Below are 21,637 nucleotides of genomic sequence, written 5' to 3'. Positions count from 1 at the left end.
AAAGAGGGAGCAGAAGCAGTGCCTCAGCAGTAGGCAAGACCAGTATGGCCCAACTGTGGCAAAGTTTTGTGTGCCCGCCACAAATATCTACACCATCACAGACGGCTCCAGTAAGCAGGAGGCAACGTTTCCGTCAGATGGTGACAGACTACATGTCTTGCCCACTCAGTGTACTCCCATACGGCTCTTCCCCCTTCAAGTTTTGGGTCTCTAAACTTGATACACGGCCAGAGCTTAGCCAGTGTGCATTGGAGGTGCTGGCTTGCCCTGCTGCTAGTGTATTATCGGAACGCGTCTTTAGTGCCGCAGGTGGTGTACTAACAGACCGTCGCATGCAACTATCCTCTGATAACGTTGACTGGCTTACTTTTCTGAAAATGAACAAGGCCTGGATCTCGCAGGAATTTGCCAGTCCTCTTCCAGATTAACCCCTTTACCCCCAAGGGTGGTTTGCACGTTAATGACCGGGCCAATTTTTACAATTCTGACCACTGTCCCTTTATGAGGTTATAACTCTGGAACGCTTCAACGGATTCCAGTGTTTCTGACATTGTTTTCTTGTGACATATTGTACTTCATGATAGTGGTAAAAATTCTTTGATAGTACCTGCGTTTATTTGTGAAAAAAACGGAAATTTGGCGAAAATTATGAAAATTTCGCAATTTTCCAACTTTGAATTTTTATGCAATTAAATCACAGAGATATGTCACACAAAATACTTAATAAGTAACATTTCTCACATGTCTACTTTACATCAGCACAATTTTGGAACCAAAATTTTTTTTTGTTAGGGAGTTATAAGGGTTAAAATTGACCAGCAATTTCTCATTTTTACAACACCATTTTTTTTTAGGGACCACATCTCATTTGAAGTCATTTTGAGGGGTCTATATGATAGAAAATACCCAAGTGTGACACCATTCTAAAAACTGCACCCCTCATGGTGCTCAAAACCATATTCAAGAAGTTTATTAACCCTTCTGGTGCTTCACAGGAATTTTTGGAATGTTTAAATAAAAATGAACATTTAACTTTTTTTCACAAAAAATTTAATTCAGCTCCAATTTGTTTTATTTTACCAAGGGTAACAGGAGAAAATGGACCCCAAAAGTTGTTGTAAAATTTGTTCTGAGTACACCGATACCCCATATGTGAGGGTAAACCACTGTTTAGGCGCATGACAGAGCTCGGAAGCGAAGGAGCGCTGTTTGACTTTCAATGCAAAATTGACTGGAATCGAGATGGGACACCATGTTGCGTTTGGAGAGCCCCTGATGTGCCTAAACATTGAAACCCCCCACAAGTGACACCATTTTGGAAAGTAGACCCCGTAAGGATTTTATCTAGAGGTGTGGTGAGCACTTTGACCCACCAAGTGCTTCACAGAAGTTTATAATGCAGAACCGTAAAAATAAAAAATCATATTTTTTCACAAAAATTATTTTTTTAGCCCACAGTTTTGTATTTTCCCGAGGGTAACAGGAGAAATTGGACCACAAAATTTGTTGCCCAATTTGTCCTGAGTGCGATTATGCACAATATGTGGGGGGAACCACAGTTTGGGCGCATGGGAGGGCTCGGAAGGGAAGGAGCGCCATTTGGAATGTAGACTTAGATGGAATGCTCTGCAGGTGTCACATTGCGTTTGCAGAGCCCCTAATGTACCTAAACAGTAGAAACCCCCCCACAAGTGACACCATTTTGGAAAGTAGACCCCCTAAGGAACTTATCTAGATGTGTGGTGAGAGCTTTGACCCACCAAGGGCTTCACAGAAGTTTATAATGCAGAGCCGTAAAAATAAAACAAAAATTTTTCCCACAAAAATTATTTTTTAGCCCCCAGTTTTGTATTTTCCCGAGGGTAAAAGGAGAAATTGGACCCCAAAATTTGTTGTCCAATTTGTCCTGAGTGCGCTGATACCCCATAAGTGGGGGGGAACCACTGTTTGGGCGCATGGGAGGGCTCGGAAGGGAAGGAGCTCCATTTGGAATGCAGACTTAGATGGAATGGTCTGTGTTGTGAATTCTGTGGCAGAGCTCCCTCCTGTGGTCACAAGTGGTACTTCGGCTGATTCTCTCTGGGAGCTTCCGTTTGTGGAGGAAAGTGGTACTGCGGCTTCTGAGTTTCCTCCCTCAGGTGATCTGGTGAGGTCGTTAGGTGCTTCTCTACTTAACTCCACCTAATGCTTTGATCCATGCTTCCTGTCAATGTTCCAGTGTTGGACTTGTTTTTCCCTGGATCATTCCTGTGGCCTGCTGCTCTGCATAGCTAAGTTCTTCTTTGCTATTTGTTTGCTATTTTTTCTGTCCAGCTTGCCTAATTGTTTTGCTGGAAGCTCTGGGACGCAAAGGGTGTACCTCCGTGCCGTTAGTTCGGTACGGAGGGTCTTTTTGCCCCCTTTGCCTGGTTTTCTTTAGGGTTTTGTGTAGACCGCAAAGTTATCTTTCCTATCCTCGCTCTGTTAAGAAAGTCGGGCCTCACTTTGCTGAAATCTATTTCATCCCTACGTTTGTCTTTTCATCTTAACTCACAGTCATTATATGTGGGGGGCTGCCTTTTCCTTTGGGGTATTTCTCTGAGGCAAGGTAGGCTTATTTTCTATCTTCAGGCTAGTTAGTTTCTCAGGCTGTGCCGAGTTGCATAGGCAGAGTTAGGCGCAATCCACTGCTGCCTCTAGTGTTGTTTGGAGAGGATTAGGGATTGCGGTCTGCAGAGTTCCCACGTCTCAGAGCTCGTTCTATTATTTTGGGTTATTGTCAGATCACTGTATGTGCTCTGACCGCTATGTCCATTGTGATACTGAATTGCCTATCACAACAGGTCTGCAAGTGTCACATTGCGTGTGCCCCTAATGTACCTAAACAGTAGAAACCCCCCACAAGTGACACCATTTTGGAAACTAGACACCCTAAGGAACTCATCTAGATGTGTTGTTAGAGCTTTGAACCCCCAAGTGTTTCACTAAAGTTTGTAACGCAGATCCATGAAAAAAAAAAAAACTTTCCCCAAAAAATTATTTTTTAGCCCCCAGTTTTGTATTTTCCCGAGGGTAAGAGGAGAAATTCGACCCCAAAAGTTGTTGTCCAATTTGTCCTGAGTACGTTGATACCCCATATGTGGGGGGAACCACCGTTTGGGCGCATGGGAGGGCTCGGAAGGGAAGGAGTGCCATTTGGAATGCAGACTTAGATGGAATAGTCTGCAGGCGTCATATTGCGTTTGCAGAGCCCCTAATGTACCTAAACAGTAGAAACTCCCCACAAGTGACCTCGTATTGGAAACTAGACCCCCCAGGGAACTCATCTAGATGTGTTGTAAGAACTTTGAACCCCCAAGTGTTTCACTACAGTTTATAACGCAGAGCCGTGAAAATATAAAAACAATTTTTTTCCCACAAAAATTATTTTTTATCCCCCAGTTTTGTATTTTCCCAAGGGTAACAGGAGAAATTGGACCCCAAAAGTTGTTGTCCTAATTGTCCTGAGTACGCTGATACCCCATATGTTGGGGTAAACCCCTGTTTGGGCACACGGGAGAGCTCGGAAGGGAAGGAGCACTGTTTTACTTTTTCAACGCAGAATTGGCTGGAATTGAGATCGGACGCCATGTCGTGTTTGGAGAGCCCCTGATGTGCCTAAACAGTGGAAACCCCCCAATTATAACTGAAACCCTAATCCAAACACACCCCTAACCCTAATTCCAATGGTAACCCTAACCATACCTCTAACCCTGACACACCCCTAAACCTAATCCCAACCCTATTCCCAACTGTAAATGTAATCTAAACCCTAGCCCTAACCCTAGCCCTAACCCTAGCCCTAGCCCTAACCCTAACCCTAGCCCTAACCCTAGCCCTAACCCTAACCCTAGCCCTAACCCTAACCCTAGCCCTAAGCCTAACCCTAGGCCTAACACTAGCCCTAATGGGAAAATGGAAATAAATAAATTTTTTTAATTTTTCCCTAACTAAGGGGGTGATGAAGGGGGGTTTGATTTACTTTTATAGCGGGTTTTTTAGCGGATTTTTATGATTGGCAGCCGTCACACACTGAAAGACGCTTTTTATTGCAAAAAATATTTTTTGCGTTACCACATTTTGAGAGCTATAATTTTTCCATATTTTGGTCCACAGAGACATGTGAGGTCTTCTTTTTTGCGGGACGAGTTGACGTTTTTATTGGTAACATTTTCGGGCATGTGACATTTTTTGATCGCTTTTTATTCCGATTTTTGTGAGGCAGAATGACCAAAAACCAGCTATTCATGAATTTCTTTTTGGGGAGGCGTTTATACCGTTCCGCATTTGGTAAAATTGATAAAGCAGTTTTATTCTTCGGGTCAGTACAATTACAGCGACACCTCATTTATATAATTTTTTTATGTTTTGGCGCTTTCATACGATAAAAACTATTTTACAGAAAAAATAATTATTTTTGCATCGTTTTATTCTCAGGACTATAACTTTTTTATTTTTTTTGCTGATGATGCTGTATGGCAGCTCGTTTTTTGCGGGACAAGATGACGTTTTCAGCGGTACCATGGTTATTTACATCTGTCTTTTTGATCGCGTGTTATTCCACTTTTTGTTTGGCGGTATGATAATAAAGCGTTGTTTTTTGCCTCGTTTTTTTTTTTTTCTTACGGTGTTTAAGGGGTTAACTAGTGGGCCAGTTTTATAGGACAGGTCGTTACGGATGCGGCAATACTAAATATGTGTACTTTTATTGTTTGTTTTTTTATTTAGATGAAGAAATGTATTTATGGGAATAATATTTTTTTTTTCATTATTTAGGAATATTTTTTATTTATTTTTTTTACACTTTTGGAAAAAAATTTTTTTACTTTTTTATTTTGTCCCAGGGGGGGACATCACAGATCGATGATCAGACAGTTTGCACAGCACTCTGTCAGATCACCGATCTGACTTAGAGCAGTACAGGCTTCACAGTGCCTGCTCTTAGCAGGCTCTGTGAAGCCACCTCCCTCCCTGCAGGACCCGGATCTGCGGCCATCTTGGATCCGGGGGTGGAGAAGGCAGGGAGGGAGGTAAGAGTCCCTTGCAGCAACGCGATCACATCACGTTGCTGCGGGGGGCTCAGGGAAGCCCGCAGGGAGCTTCCTCCCTGCGCGATGCTTCCCTGTTAATGTGTCGGGGGCGGTCCGTGACCGCTCCTGGCACATAGGGCCGGATGTCAGCTGCGATAGGCAGCTGACACCCAGCCGCGATCGGCGGCGCTCCCCCCGTGAGCGCTGCCTATCGCATATGACGTACTATCCCGTCGGTGGTCATAGGGGCCCACCCCACCTCAACGGGATAGTACGTCTAATGTCAGAAAGGGGTTAAATAATTGGTTGGCAACAGTATCCAGGTCTCCTGTTGTGTTCATGTTTCTACCACCTGAACTGTAATCCCTGGGCTCCAACACTGCCAGTTGCTGCTCAGAAGTGCCATCTGCACCGTCAACACTTGCTGCTATGTTATTGGGGTTCAGCAACATCAGCTGATCCCCAGCTGTGTGTCCAGCAATTTCTCCTGCTCTGTCCACATTCACACTACTACTGATTTTAAACTTGCTCCAGTTACGCCTCTGCCTCCAGTCTGTTTCTAGTCTTTACCCTGAGCTCCAACACTGCCAGTTGCTGCTCAGAAGTGCCATCTGCACAGTCAACACCTGCTCCAGTGTTATTGGGGTTCAGTAACGTCAGCTGATCCCCAGCTGTGTGTCCGGCAATTTCTCCTGCTCGGTCGACATTCACACTACTACTGATTTTAAACTTGCTCCAATTACACCTCTGCCTCCAGTCTCTTTGTAGTATTTACCCTGGGCTCCAACACCGCCAGTTGCTGCTCAGAAGTGCCGTCTGCACAGTCAACACCTGTTCCAGTGTTATTGGGGTTCAGTAACGTCAGCTGATCCCCAGCTGTGGGTCCGGCAATTTCTCCTGCTCTGTCCACATTCACACTACTACTGATTTAAACTTGCTCCAATTAGGCCTCTGCCTACACTCCGTTTCTAGTTTTTACCCTGGGCTCCAGCACTGCCAGCATCGCGGCCTTGTTCCTTTTTTTTCATGTGGACCTTCTGCTGCCTATCTGAGCTCCAGCACCATTTGGTGGTTCTTTGGAAGTCAATCTTGAATAGGTTCCCTTGGGTTCCAGTACCGTCAGCTGGTTCCTGGCAGAGCCTTTGGCTTAGGTGCCTCCTTCTCTGTATCCGAGTTCCAGCAACGTCTGCTGGTCCTTGGTAGTGCTTTCTGGCACAGGTACCGCCTGCTTAGTAACCGGGTTCCAGTACCGTCAGCTGGTCCTCGGTAGTTCCATTGGCTCTTGTACCTTCTGCTACCCATCCGGGTTCCAGCACCGCCAGCTGGTTCTCGGCAGTGTCTTTGGCATGCGTACTCCCTCCTCCCCAGCCTGGTTCCAGCACGCCAGCTGTTTCCGGGTAGTGTTAACATCACTTTGCCTCCTATACGTTGTCCTATCGGGTTGCGGTCGGGTTAGCCGACTATATGGTGCCTGCAGTTTAGGTGCTTCCTATGTGGGCTGCGGGATCTGGCAATCAAGGCTGGTTCCGTAGTGCCAATAGGACAAGCTCCCCCTGTAGGACTGTGGGTTTTGGTAACTGCTGCCGGCTCGCGGCCTTGCTACTTTTTTTCATGTGGACCTTCTGCTGCCTATCTGAGTTCCAGCACCATTAGCTGGTTCTTTGGAAGTCAATCTTGAATAGGTCCCCCTGAGTTCCAGTACCGTCAGCTGGTTCCTGGCTGAGCCTTTGGCTTAGGTGCCTCCTTCTTGGTATCCGAGATCCAGCAACGTCTGCTGGTCCTTGGTAGTGCTTTCTGGCACAGGTATCTCCTGCTTAGTAACAGGGTTCCAGTACCGTCAGCTGTTCTTTGGTAGTTCCATTGGCTCTTGTACCTTCTGCTACCCATCCAGGTTCCAGTACCGTCAGCTGGTTCTCGGCAGAGCCTTTGGCTTAGGTTACCTTCTTCTGGGTATCCGAGTTCCACTAACGTCTAGTGGTCCTTGGTAGTGCTTTCTGGCACGGGTACCTCCTTCTTAGTAACCGGGTTACAGTACCGTCAGCTGGTCCTCGGTAGTTCCATTGGCTCTTGTACATTTTGCTACCCATCCGGGTTCCAGTACGGTCAGCTGGTTCTCGGCAGTGTCTTTGGCTCTTGTACCTTCTGCTACCCATCCTGGTTCCAGTACTGCCATCTGGTTCCAGACAAAGCCTTTGGTTTAGGTGCCTCCTTCTCGGTATCCGAGTTCCACAAACGTCTGGTGGTCCTTGGTAGTGCTTTCTGGCACAGGTACCTCCTGCTTAGTAACCGGGTTACAGTACCATCAGCTGGTCCTCGGTAGTTCCATTTGCTCTTGTACCTTCGGCTACCCATCTGGGTTCCAGTACCGTCAGCTGGTTCTCTGCAGTTCTTCAGCCTTCTTGTACCTTCTGCTACATTTCCAAGTTCAAGCTTTTTGAAATGGTTTTTGGTAATCACTCTGGATCTCCATGACGACGACCCCGGAGATGACGACACTGGAGATGACGACCCGCAAAGACCACCCCGAAGAAGACGATGACCCCAGAGACGATGACCCCGGAGACGACGACCCTGGAGATGATGACCCTGAAGACCACCCTGAAGAAGACCAAGAAGATGACCCTGAAGAAGATGACCAAAAGGACAAAAAACAAGAAGACAACCACCAAGATACAGAAGAACGAGAGACAGAAGACCAAGAAGCAGAAGAACAAGAAGCTGCAGAACAAAAAGCAGAAGAACATTAAGCATAAGACTAAAAATCAGAGCTAAAGATATTTTCTAAATTATAAGCAGAAGAAGACTAAGCAGTGTATGGGGTTGAGTCCGTTCTTCCTCGTGGTGCCCCTGGAAAAAACCTGCTGCTGCAGGCAAAACTGAACGCGGACAAATCCTGTTGTAAATCTTTTGTGACAGGCAGAACGGAAAGTGTAATCTTCACACTTTTATAGATAACAACTACAGAAATGCCTGTCACAAATAAGAATATGATGAAGAAGAAGAATATGAAGAAGATGAAGAAGTAGAATATGAATAAGAATAATAGTTGAATAAGAAGAATATCAAGAATGTAAAAAAAGAATAATAGGAAGAAGGCGAAGAAGAAGAAGATGAATAAGGTGAAGAAGAAGTTGATGAAAAAGAAGCTGCTGCTGAGGATGATGAAGGAGAAAGTGTGGGAGAAGTAAGAAAGAAGGTGAAGAGCATGGAAGTAGTGAAACATAAATATCTGACAAAATATAAAGAAACTTAACATAGTCAATATCTTTGTAACTCCGAACGTCTTGAAAAAAAAAATTAATCCCTGCTATTTCATTTAATTGAGCTAAACCTCTATGCCTTTAATGTCTCCTCCACCTCCCCAATACATTCTACATTTATTGTTCGTTGTTTTCCTTCATGTAGAATTAACCTACAAGGAAAGAAAGGGTTTATTTTAATTCCGATATTTGTGTCCCATTGACTTGAATTGGTTTCCGGTATCAGAATCGGCGATACCCGATATTTTTTGGGTATCGGTCCGATCCAATCCCATCCGATATTTCCCGATATCGGAAGGTATCGCTCAACACTACTCACTGCCTGCCAGTCTGTTTTTACTGAACTTGTCATTATACAGCTAATATTTATCTTTTCTGCGAGTCAAAGATTAAAGGGCCAAACAAAGCAGAGTGAGGACCCATACCAAAAATTACATATGGCCTCCCTTCTGGAGCTGAGTATTGCCACCCAGCTGCCTTCCATTCAAAATAAGAGGGTCTGGTACTTGTTTGCCCCTCTATATTCTCAACCTTCTTGCAGTAAATTCTAACTTTTTGGGGTCTGTGGAAGTAACCTTGAGAAGGTACAGCAAATTCATAAACTTCCTTTATAGTAAAAAAAAAGACCCCTGAATGGTAAGTCAGCATTTCTGTGTGTGCGTGCAGACATGCAGTGTTTGTCCATCCTACCATTGATGCATGCTGTTGCCAATAGCCCAGCATCCTCCAAACAACTATATAGCCATATGTGCCATTTCCAAATCAAAGGTTGTAGACGTGGTTCCTCGTGTACTTACCTGTCCCATTCCTCTAGGTCTCTTTCATCTCCAGATTCAACTGCTGTTGTGTAATCTGTTTCATATTGGGACTCATCCAGTTCTGGGTTTCTTCTCCATCGTCTTCCCCTACGAACTGAAGACGTTCCCCTGATCTGCCCCTGGGTCTCTCTAACTGAAACCGGTGGGCTACTACAAAACACAATCACTTTAATATACTGTTGTAAAACTAAACATGCTAAGCTTTTCAACATTGTCTATCATTAAATAATCTGCTTTCATAGGGAACGTACTAAATCTCAATATCCAATAAATTCTAAGTATGTTATAATAATTTAAACTACTATAAACAAGATGAATGATTGGTTTTATTTAACTGTGTGCAAATGTCACATTAACTTATTTGTTCAGTGGCTAAAGCCCCCTTTACGCATTAGACTAATATTGGCTGAACACCCCGATATCGACGGGTTCGGACTATCTAATGTGTATGGGAACGTCGGTCAACTGATTGTCGGGGGTAATCAGGCATGTCTGTTTTATTCTGCCAGAGATAAGCTGCTGCCAGACATGTTTGATAATGGCTCTTTCATAGATGGGAGAGCTGGCTAAGATGGATGTCGGGCAATTGATTAGTCAAACCATCATTCTACCAACAACCATCTAATGTGTATGGGGGGCTTCACTGTCTCAGATCTTTATTTAGCTTTTAAAAAGCCAGATTGACTATGCTTAACACTTTTACCCCAAGCCTGTTTTCCTTTTTTCATCTTCCTGACAAAGGCCAAGTTTTTCAATTCTGACCAGTGTCACTTTATGTGGAAATAATTCTGGATCGCTTCAACAAATCCCAGTGATTCTGATATTGGTCGACATTGTGCATTATTGTAATGCAAACATTTGTGAATTGCCTTAAAGTGTGTCTGGGGCATAACATGTGGAAAACTGGAGTGTTACATAAAACATCTAAGGGATATCGTTTCTCCTTCTGGTGAGTGACAAGTCAGGCCTGGCATGCCAGAGTGAGAAGACATTTATATACGCCACGCATGCTCCTCTGGAAAATGAAATATGCAAATTGCATCTTCAGAGAGGAAGAGGACTAGAACTGTAGTGCCACCTATCGGAAGTAGGAATCCTAAAAGTCAATATCGACCCCCGTCAATTTGCATATAAAACATCAGCACTCCAATATTGCCAAACTTCTGGCTTCATTAATCTCATGTGAAGGACAAGGCCCCAAAACATCATCATTTCTACGGCATCTATGGTGGTTCAGTTAGATCAGGTGGGATTTTGGAATAAAAAATTGTTGGGTGTATAAATTTGTCTGGGCCACCATGAAATTTACAAAATTGTCAAAGAAAAAGACATTGAAAAAGTTGATCTCTGTGGGGCCGACAGTGTCCTGATTGCATCACAAAATCAAGAATCTGTGGCTCATAATCTTCTGGGGTGGTCACTAAAGGTGGGCACTGGCTCATTAGCAGTCCTTAGGCATCTGGTTGGGGGTTCATTATCGCTATAGGAGGAAAAACAGAGGAAGGTGGCAACCTCTCCCTAAATATCAGTGTCGGAGGCAAGGAAGGTGAATGCCTCTTCCATTGAATGCCATCTTTGGGAAGAGCGGTACATTTTATTATTTATATGGGTGGTGTATTTGTTGTGTCTTTCATGTATGTAATAATAATAATAATTTTTATACATATAGTGCTAACATATTCCGCAGCATTTCACAATTAAGTGGGGACATGTACAGACAATAAAAACAATACAATGTAACACATTTCAACAGTTACAGAAGGGGTGAGGACCCTGCTCGCAAGCTTACAATCTATAAGGAAATAGGGGGACACAATAGGTAGGTTGTGCTTGTTATAATAATGATGGCTGGAAAATACATAATAGTGTTTTCATATTAAGCTCCATGATCTGGTCATCAGCCAGGATCTGTGTAAGTACAGTTACCAAGTGGTATTGGGTGCACGGATGGTTGTGGAAACAGATGAATAGGCAGAAGCAGATTATGATTAGCCCCTTTCTGACCTCAGATGGGATAATACATCCGAGGTCAGATCCCCTGCTTTGATGTGGGCTCCGGTGGTTACATGATCGGGGGCCAGCGATGCGTCGGGAGAGTAACCAGAGGTCTCCTTGAGACCTCTATGGTTACTGATGCCGGCTTGCTGTGAGCACCACCCTGTGGTCGGTGCTCAAAGCAAGCCTGCAATTCAGCTACATAGGAGCGATCTGATGATCGCTGCTATGTAGCAGAGCCGATCAGGCTATGCCAGCTTCTAGCCTTCCATGGAGGCTATTGAAGCATGGCAAAAATAAAAAAAAAGTTTAAAAAAAAATGAAATAAATTTAAAAAATGTATCGCCGCGTTCAGAATCACCCGATCTATCAATAAAAAAAAGGATTGACCTGATCTCTAAATGGCGTAGCGAGAAAAAATTTGAAACGCTAAAATTATGTTTTTTTGGTCGCCGTGACATTGCATTCAAATGCAATAACGGGCGATCAAAAGAACATATCCACCAAAATGGTATCACCAGAAACGTCAGCTCGGCACACAAAAAATAAGCCCTCACCCTTGTTTTTTTTAGCAAAGTTTTGAAGTTTTTTCACAACTTAGATAAATATATATATATATATATATGTTTGGTGTCTATGAACTTGTAATGACCTGGAGAATCATAATGGCTGGTCAGTTTTAGCATTTAGTGAACCTAGCAAAAAAGCAACAAAAAAAAAACTCGCATGGGATTGCACTTCTTTTTGCAATTTCACCGCACTTGTTTTTTTTTTTTCCCATTGTCTAGTACTCGACATTGTAAAATCAATGATGTCTTTCAAAAGTACAACTTGTCCCGCTAAACATAAGCCCTCACATGGCCATATTGATGGAAAAATAAAAAAGTTATGGCTCTGGGAAGGAGGGGAGCGAAAAACGAACACGGAAAAACGAAAAATCCCAAGGTTATGAAGGGGTTAACATTTAGAAGGATGAAATGGGGGAGAGTTAGGCTAGTAAGTTGAAGTGAAAGGCTTGCCTAAACAGATGTGTTTTTAAATCAAGCTTAAAACATGGGGGCTACATATCAGTCAGATCATTTGGGGTAGTGCATTGCAGTAGACAGCACAAGAGAAGTCTTGGAAACGGAGGTGCGAGGTACAAATTATTGAGGATGTTAGTCTTAGATCAGTTGCAGAACACAGGGCACGTGTAGGATGATCGACAGAAATGAGGGAGGAGATATATGGCAGTGTAGAATTGTGGAGAGCTTTATGGGTGAGAGAGATTAGTTTATATTGGACTCTGCAGCCAATTGGTAACCAGTGCAATGATTGACACAGGGTAGAGGCATCGGTGTAGTGGCTGGACAGAAATACAACTCTGGCTGACACATTCAGGATGGATTGGAGGAGAGAAAGTTTGATTAGAGGGAGACCAATCAATAGAGAGTTAGTTGCAGTAGTCCAGAAGAGAATGAATAAGATTGAGTTTTTGCAGTTTCAAATGTGAGAAAAGATCAGATTCTGAAGATATTTTTAAGGTGAAGGTGACATGAGCAAGTGTCTGTGTGTTAACAATTTTTTTTTTACTTAGATGTGTGTTTGGTGTAAGCTTTTTTTTATAATTTAATTACATTTAGAATAGAAAAAACGAATAAGAAGGAAGGAATCTAGAAATACAAAGACAAAAATATAAAGGTGAATATAAAAATTTGGTAAAATAAAAAAACAATTACTAAACTGACGACAGTAAAAACAATTACTGAACACCTGCAACTAAATGTTAGGGGTCGAGTTCCCACTTCTGCACAGGGGGAATCTCGAGCCACCTCCGCTGTGGTCTCCCATTCTTGTCCAGCCGCAGTGGAGTCTGCTCAGCAAAGACGTCGGTCCCAGCGTCTTGCTCATTCTCACTCTGTTCTGAGAGTTACTGCTGTTTCTCCAGTCTCTGCCATTAAAGTCAGTGCTGGTCAGCAGCGAGCGGACTTCTCTGGGACTAAGTCCTTGTCTGCACGTACTGAGCATGTCCAGGGTAAGATCTCCCGTTGGAGATCGAGGGTCATGTGCTCAGGCTCTGCAGCACACTCCATTGGTCCTTTTGGCAGGTCTTGGAAGGGCAAAGGTACTGTGGCCACTTCCTGTGCTGCTGCTATATAAACTGCGCATAACTGCACGGCCATGCGCTAGTATTGTCTTACAATTGAATACGTGTGTTTGTTGTGAGTGCCAGTCGTTCATTAAATACCCCTACCCTATTGTATGACTGTTCGCGTATGGAGTATGGCTGCTATCTAGCGCCCGACTAATCACTCAACGTGTCACACACGTATCAGCGTCTATTGCTGTGACCGCCAGTGCGGCACCACGCGCCAGTAGTGCGCTTCCTGACCCACGTCTGGGTGCTTAGTGGTGCCTGCCAGCACGGCACAGTTCGCACTTCGGTGCTCTAATTATAAGAGTTGCCTAACACACCCTGTTGCGGTGTTGTGTCAGCAAGTGGTCTAATCGGACTTCAATCCTGTGTCTTGGGGTTGTGTTCGCTGACTCCTTGCTTGCACTCTTTAGTGCGGTATTGCGGACCTGTGGTTTTACCGGGTTCGCTTCCACCGCCATATTACGCTGCCATTTACTAGCAGCAGGTTTTTACCTGCACGGTGGACCCCGGACTGCGAACGCATCTATTACATCTTTCTTGGTGCGTTCCGCCAGTCCTAACAGAATACTAGCGCCAGGGTCTGGCTAGTAAATGGCAGACGATCAGCGTTTACAGCGGTACATCCAGCAGCTGGAGGGAAGGTTGGCGGCTCTAGAGCGTTCAACCTCAGCTGTGGATGTCACTGCTGTCGCTGTTCAGGCTGCAAGTGTAGCCGCAGCCAGTTTGTCCGCTGCCACCTCTGCCCCGAGTTTATCCCGTTTCCCGCTTCCTGACAAGTTTGCTGGTGACAGTAAACAATGTCGCGGATTCGTAAGCCAGTGCTCCATACACCTTGAGCTCCTGGTGGCGCGTTTCCCTACGGAACGGGCGAAAGTGGGATTTATTTTATCTCTCTTGTCGGGCAGGGCGTTGGAGTGGGCAACGCCACTTTGGGAGCGTGATGACCGTGTGGTACAGAGTGCTCCGCTCTTTCTGGACGCTCTGAAGCAGGTCTTTTTGGGACCCCGTATTACACACGATACCGCGCTCCAGTTATTGACAATCACTCAGGGTTCATCCGTGGTCAGTCAGTTTGCCATCCAGTTCCGGACTCTAGCCTCGGAGTTAGAGTGGTCGGATAAAGTTCTAATTCCGGTGTTCTGGAGGGGACTGGCAGACCACGTGAAGGACGCCTTAGCCACCAGGGAGATACCCGCCACACTGGAGGAGCTTATTTCTCTATCTACCCGCATCGACCTCCATTTTCACGAACGAAGGTTAGAGCAGACCCAGTGTAGGCAGAGGTTTAAACTGGCTCCCACCTTCGCCAGACCTCTTGAATCTTCTGTTTTGGCGTCCGACTCCCATGAGCCCATGGAGGTTTCTCGAGTGGGACCTAAGTCTCAGGCCGCTCGAGTACCCATGGTTTGTAAAAATTGTCACCAACGAGGACATTACACTAATAAATGTCCACGGCGGTCGGGAAAACGATCGCGTCTAGTAACCTTAGGGGGAGGTTCACTAGACACAGCGGCTTTTTCCTCCAAACTGTCCTTTAAAGGGACAATCCTGTTTGACTCATCCACTCTACCAGTCGAGCTTTGTGTGGATTCAGGAGCAGAGGGAAATTTGATGTCCTTTGCTTTTGCTCTGCGCCACTCTGTACCACTTGTTATGCTCGCCAAACCTGTAACTGTTAGAGTTGTGAATGGGTCGACACTTCCACAACAAATCACACACCAGACTGTTCCATTCTCGTTGTCCATGTCCCCTTCCCACCAGGAGATTATTTCCCTTCTAGTCCTACCCGAGGGAATGGATGAGATTTTACTGGGAATACCCTGGCTCCGTTACCACTCCCCACATATTGAGTGGTCCTCTGAGAGAATATTGGGTTGGAGTAAGTCTTGTATGGGCAGGTGTGTGAGTGAGTGTGTACAGGTCTCTACTACCGAGGTACCCGCAGACCTTTCATCTCTTCCAAGGTACTATTGGTGCTATGCAGATGTATTCTCTAAAAAGGCAGCAGAGACTCTACCGCCTCATCGCCCCTATGACTGTCCTATTGACCTCTTGCCTGGAGCTGAACCTCCTCGGGGAAGGGTATATCCCCTCTCTCTCCCTGAGACGGAGGCTATGTCTCAATACATCCAGGAGAATTTGGCAAGAGGATTCATTAGGAAGTCAGTGTCTCCTGCAGGGGCGGGATTCTTCTTCGTACAGAAGAAGAACGGGGAATTACGTCCTTGCATTGATTACAGGGGTCTCAATGCTATCACCATTAAAAATAAGTACCCGTTGCCCCTGATATCGGAGCTCTTTGACAGGCTAAGGGGAGCAAAGATATTCACCAAACTAGATCTGCGGGGTGCCTACAACTTAATCCGCATCCGTGAGGGGGACGAATGGAAAACGGCTTTCAATACCAGGGATGGGCACTATGAGTACCTGGTGATGCCCTTTGGGCTCTGTAATGCCCCAGCCGTTTTTCAGGACTTTGTCAACGATATCTTCCGGGATATGCTTTCCACCTCGGTTGTAGTCTATCTGGATGATATTCTCATCTTCTCTCCAGATATTGACTCCCACCGGAGAGATGTTGGCAGAGTCTTCGAACTCTTACGGGCGAATTCCTTATATGCAAAGTTGAAGAAGTGTGTGTTTGAACAGGAGTCCTTGCCTTTCCTGGGCTATATCATCTCGGCCCAGGGATTGGCTATGGATCCTGCCAAACTACAAGCAGTGATGGACTGGCAGGAACCCCATTCTCTTAAAGCGGTGCAGCGCTTTATGGGGTTCATAAATTACTATCGCCAGTTCATTCCCCACTTCTCAACTTTGGTAGCTCCCTTGGTATCCCTCACCAAGAAGGGAGCGAATCCCAAATCGTGGTCCGAAGGGGTCTCCAAGGCCTTCTCTTCTATAAAGTCCCATTTTGCCAGTGCTCCTATCTTACATCGTCCCGATGTGGGTAAGCCATTCCTTTTGGAAGTGGATGCCTCATCCGTTGGTGCTGGAGCAGTCCTCTATCAAAAGGATGCTCAGGGTCGGAAGCACCCATGCTTCTTTTTCTCAAAGACCTTCACACCAGCGGAGAGAAATTACTCCATCGGGGATAGAGAGTTGCTGGCAATGAAGTTGGCCTTTTCGGAGTGGAGACATCTCTTGGAGGGTGCTCGGTTCCCATTCCAAGTTTTCACGGATCACAAGAATTTGGTCTATTTACAAACAGCCCAGCGGCTGAATTCTCGTCAGGCCAGATGGTCCTTGTTTTTCTCCCGGTTCCACTTTACCCTACATTATCTCACCGGGGAGAAGAACATTCGTGCTGACGCTCTCTCTCGCTCCTTCGTGTCAGCTGAGGAGGAGGACGAGCCTCGGCTCATTGTCCCTTCGGAGAGTCTGAGAACTGTAGCTCCGGTTTCGCTGGAGTCTGTGCCCCCGGGCAAGACTTTTGTTCCCATCAATTTGCGTCCGGAGGTTCTCGCTTGGGCTCATTCATCCAGAGTGGGTGGACACTTTGGGGCAAAAAGGACATCTGAGCTACTGGCGAGGACGTACTGGTGGCCACATATGGTTCGTGACGTCGGAGACTACGTTCAGGCATGTGTCTCTTGTGCCAAGAATAAGTCTTCCCGACAACGGCCAGCTGGTTTGTTATACCCTCTGCCGGTGGCAGACAGGCCCTGGGAGATGGTCGGGATGGATTTTGTTGTGGGTCTGCCCAAGTCTCGTGGCTGTACCATTATTTGGGTAATCACCGACCATTTTTCTAAAATGGTGCATTTGGTGCCGCTTCCCCGGTTACCTTCTGCACGGGCCTTGGCAGCGTTGTTTGTCAAACACATCTTTCGTCTTCACGGTATGCCAGACAAAATTGTCAGTGACCGAGGTCCCCAGTTTGCGTCTCGGTTCTGGAGAGAGCTTTGTCGTCTTCTCAGTATCGAGTTGAATCTCTCCTCGGCTTATCATCCCGAGACGAATGGGTTGGTAGAGAGAGCCAACCAGACCTTGGTCACATATCTGCGACATTTTGTTTCGGCTAAGCAGGATGACTGGGCATCTTTGCTACCGTGGGCGGAGTTTGCTCTTAACAATGCCGTCGCTGATTCCACTGGACAGACTCCATTCCTCCTTAACTATGGTCAGCATCCGCGGGTACCTGTGCCCATGCCCGTGTCTTCCGCCGATTCCAGGGTGGCAGACTGGGCTGTGGAGGCACGGGACATTTGGGATCGCACTCAGGATGCCATTCAGGCTTCCAAGGAGAGAATGAGGTCCTCCGCCGACGCACATCGGCGCCCCGCTCCAACCTTTGCTCCTGGCGACTTAGTCTGGCTCTCCGCCCGTAACATCAGGCTGCGAGTTGAGTCTACCAAGTTTGCACCTCGCTACTTAGGTCCTTTTAAGGTCCTCAAACAGGTTAATCCTGTGGTTTACCGTCTGGCCCTTCCTCCACGCCTAGGTATCACCGACACCTTTCACGTGTCCCTCCTTAAGCCCGTCTACGTGTCCCGGTTTTCTGAGTCATCTACTGGGACGTCGGGTTCGTCTACGGACGATTACGAGGTGAACGCTATCTTGGGGTACAAGGTGGTTCATGGCAAAAAATTTTATTTGGTGGATTGGAGGGGTTACGGTCCTGAGGATAGATCCTGGGAGCCTGCTGAGCACATTCAGGCTCTACAGCTCATTGCTGCCTTCGAACGTAGCGAGGCCCAAGGAGGGGGGGCATGTTAGGGGTCGAGTTCCCGCTTCTGCACAGGGGGAATCTCGAGCCACCTCCGCTGCGGTTTCCCATTCTTGTCCAGCCGCAGTGGAGTCTGCTCAGCAAAGACGTCGGTCCCAGCGTCTTGCTCATTCTCACTCTGTTCTGAGAGTTACTGCTGCTTCTCCAGTCTCTGCCATTAAAGTCAGTGCTGGTCAGCAGCAAGCGGACTTCTCTGGGACTAAGTCCTTGTCTGCACGTACTGAGCATGTCCAGGGTAAGATCTCCCGTTGGAGATCGAGGGTCATGTGCTCAGGATCTGCAGCACATTCCATTGGTCCTTTTGGCAGGTCTTGGAAGGGCAAAGGTACTGTGGCCACTTCCTGTGCTGCTGCTATATAAACTGCGCATAACCGCACGGCCATGCGCTAGTATTGTCTTACAATTGAATACGTGTGTTTGTTTTGAGTGCAAGTCGTTCATTAAATACCCCTACCCTATTGTATGACTGTTCGCGTATGGAGTATGGCTGCTATCTAGCGCCCGACTAATCACTCAACGTGTCACACACGTATCAGCGTCTATTGCTGTGACCGCCAGTGCGGCACCACGCGCCAGTAGTGCGCTTCCTGACCCACGTCTGGGTGCTTAGTGGTGCCTGCCAGCACGGCACAGTTCGCACTTCGGTGCTCTAATTATAAGAGTTGCCTAACACACCCTGTTGCGGTGTTGTGTCAGCAAGTGGTCTAATCGGACTTCAATCCTGTGTCTTGGGGTTGTGTTCGCTGACTCCTTGCTTGCACTCTTTAGTGCGGTATTGCGGACCTGTGGTTTTACCGGGTTCGCTTCCACCGCCATATTACGCTGCCATTTACTAGCAGCAGGTTTTTACCTGCACGGTGGACCCCGGACTGCGAACGCATCTATTACATCTTTCTTGGTGCGTTCCGCCAGTCCTAACACTAAATTACGCTAACCATAATTCTATGCAGTAGAAAAAAATAGTATAATTACTACAAAAAGTCTGAAACTACCATTACTAAATGGATGACAGTAAAAAAAAAATTACTGAATTCCACAACTATCTGATGCTAATGTTGATTCTACAGTATATACAGTGCCTTGCAAAAGTATTCAGCCCCCTGGAACTTTTCAATCTTTTCCCACATATCATGCTTCAAACATAAAGATACCAAATGTAAATTTTTGGTGAAGAATCAACAACAAGTGGAACACAATTGTGAAGTTAAATGAAATTTATTGGTTATTTTATATTTTGGTGGAAATTCAAAAACTGAAAAGTGGGGCGTGCAATATTGTTATATTATAAATTAGCTAAAGTTATAATTTTTGCGACATTTCATGCTTCTGTCTACCATTATTGAAAAAACAATGATGAAAGCTATGTAGAAGAGCTTTTCTCCTGCTGCACCAGATCTCTAGAATGTACTACCCTAGACAATCTGGTTAATTCCAATTTTTTTTACCGTGTTCTTAAAACACTTTTTTTTTAGGCTAGATAGGCCTATCACAGCAATACACTAATCTAACTTTTCTCAATTCACCCTTCCCATATTTTTTCATAGAATCTGGTATTTTCTTTCATTTGTTCCCACACCCACCATGCATTCAGTGGCTCTTTGTATCAGGACATTAACTGGCTGGTGATCGTCCCATGCAGCTTTACATGAATACCCTTATTTATTATATTGATGGTTGGACCATATAAAATAAGCACTTTTTACCTTTTGTGTCCCCCTATTTCCTCATAGACTGTAAGCTTTCGAGCAGACCCCTCACTACTCGTCTAAATGTTTAATGATGTGCTATAATTATGTATGTAATGTCTGGTATTCTTTGTGCATATACCCTCTTAGGCTACTTTCACACTAGCGTCGTGCACTGCACGTCGCTATGCGTCGTTTTGTAGAAAAAACGCATCATGCAAAAGTGATTGCAGGATGCGTTTTTTCTCCATTGACTAACATTAGCGTCGCATTGCGACGTTTTGCCACACGTCGCATCCGTCGTGCGACGGTTGCGCCGTGTTGTGGCGGACCGTCGGCAGCAAAAAACGTTACATGTAACTTTTTTGCAGCGTTGTGTCTGCCATTTTTGACCGCACATGCGCGGCCAGAACTCCGCCCCCACCTCCCCGCAACTCACAATGGGGCAGCGGATGCGCTGGAAAATTGCATCCGCAGCCCCGTTGTGCGGCGCATTCACTGCTAGCGTCGGTACGTCGGCCCGACGCACTGCGACGGGCCGAGTACGATGCTAGTGTGAAAAAGTAGCCTTAGTGAATATGTTGGCGCTATATAAATAAAATTATTATTATGCACAAAATCCATGCCCTGTATGCTTGATACACACCTGCTGGTAAGGGGACTGTTAACTCGTTGTTCAAACTCTTCTCTGGGTGTTTTATAGATGCTGCTATTACTCAGCGCCTTCATGGGGCTTTGTGATTTCTCTGAATAAATAATGGTAGCAGTTTCATCAGGAGGACCACCTGGAACACTTTTTACCTGTGGAGACATGATGGAATCCAAAGAAGAAAAATCAGTAGGAATACCAACATTTAATGCAGAAAAAAAATATTAGCTTTATAAATCGATTCATAGTTGAATCCAAAGTTTAAATAATGACAGATGTATTAGATGAATTCTAGTGAAATTTGCAGCGGTATGCAGGATTGGCAAAGAAAGTAAGTAAGGGGGCAAACTGACTTGTCCATGACATCTTCAGGATTTGATATTTATTTATTTTCTATTCCCTTTAGGGGAAACTGTTGTTAGGCCAGAGTCACACTACAGCGAGATACGGCCGAGTCTCGCAGGTTAAAAACAAGCTCTGGCACCGGCACTCCGGAGCGGAGCGTGCAGCTCCATGTTTTGCTATGCGGCCGCACGCTCCGCTCTGGAGTGTTGGTGCCAGAGCTTGGTTTTAACCTGCGAGACTCGGCCGTATCTCGCTGTGTGTGATCCCGGCCTTAGAGTCAAATGGCTCAAACCAGTTGATTGACAGGTCTCTCACCATCTCAGAGTGAAACATAGCAGGTTGCAATCGTGCAGCCAAAATCTGATTAAGGCTGGAGTCACACACAACGTATAAAAAATCGGTCCGTTTTTCACGGACGAGAATCGCACAAAGGTTTCATGAACAGTGCTCCGTATGTCATCCGTGTGCAATACGAGGATGATATTTCCTCACATCAAAGCATCTGTGTGACATCCGTATGGCATCCGTATGGTGAGATTTTCTCACAGGCTTGCAAAATGGACATAAAATGGATCCATGGCCTCAAATATTTGTGAAAACACACACACACACACACATATATATATATATATATATATATATATATATATATATATATATATATACACTGCTCAAAAAAATAAAGGGAACACTAAAATCCCATGTCACGCTACCCTTCCCTATCAGCAATTGTCACGGATCCCTTCTCCTTGGTGTCACTAATTCGTCACGTGCCTGCTCTCACACGTGACTTGGGGTTGTGCCTGCAAGGGTTCTCCCCACTCTATGCTGTAATGGGAGCATAAATCACACACCGACCCAGGCCACACACCCACTCATACGCGCTGCCACCACTCACTGAATACACGGGCGATGAGTCCCAGAAATAATAATACTAATAAAAATATGTCTATCAATCAAAAGGCTCACAC

At 45.6% G+C, this 21,637-nt stretch overlaps 1 protein-coding gene across 1 annotated transcript in view; it reads right to left on the bottom strand.

Moving 5' to 3' along the window:
• The window catches only part of LOC138679142 (occludin-like), a 163,117-nt gene that overhangs the window by 76,169 nt on the left and 65,311 nt on the right, over window positions 1-21,637 (bottom strand). Inside the window, exons 4-5 of the mRNA XM_069767777.1 lie at window positions 20,319-20,473; window positions 9,106-9,276 (exon numbers count right to left, since the gene is read on the bottom strand). Coding sequence (XP_069623878.1) covers window positions 9,106-9,276; window positions 20,319-20,473 — 326 coding nt within the window. The remainder of the gene's footprint in view (window positions 1-9,105; window positions 9,277-20,318; window positions 20,474-21,637) is intronic.

Source organism: Ranitomeya imitator, chromosome 1 (genome assembly GCF_032444005.1).
Source record: "Ranitomeya imitator isolate aRanImi1 chromosome 1, aRanImi1.pri, whole genome shotgun sequence".
NCBI classification, from domain to species: Eukaryota; Metazoa; Chordata; class Amphibia; order Anura; family Dendrobatidae; genus Ranitomeya; species Ranitomeya imitator.
Note: the sequence above shows the minus strand (reverse complement) of the source record. Positions and strands in the feature narration are given on the sequence as shown.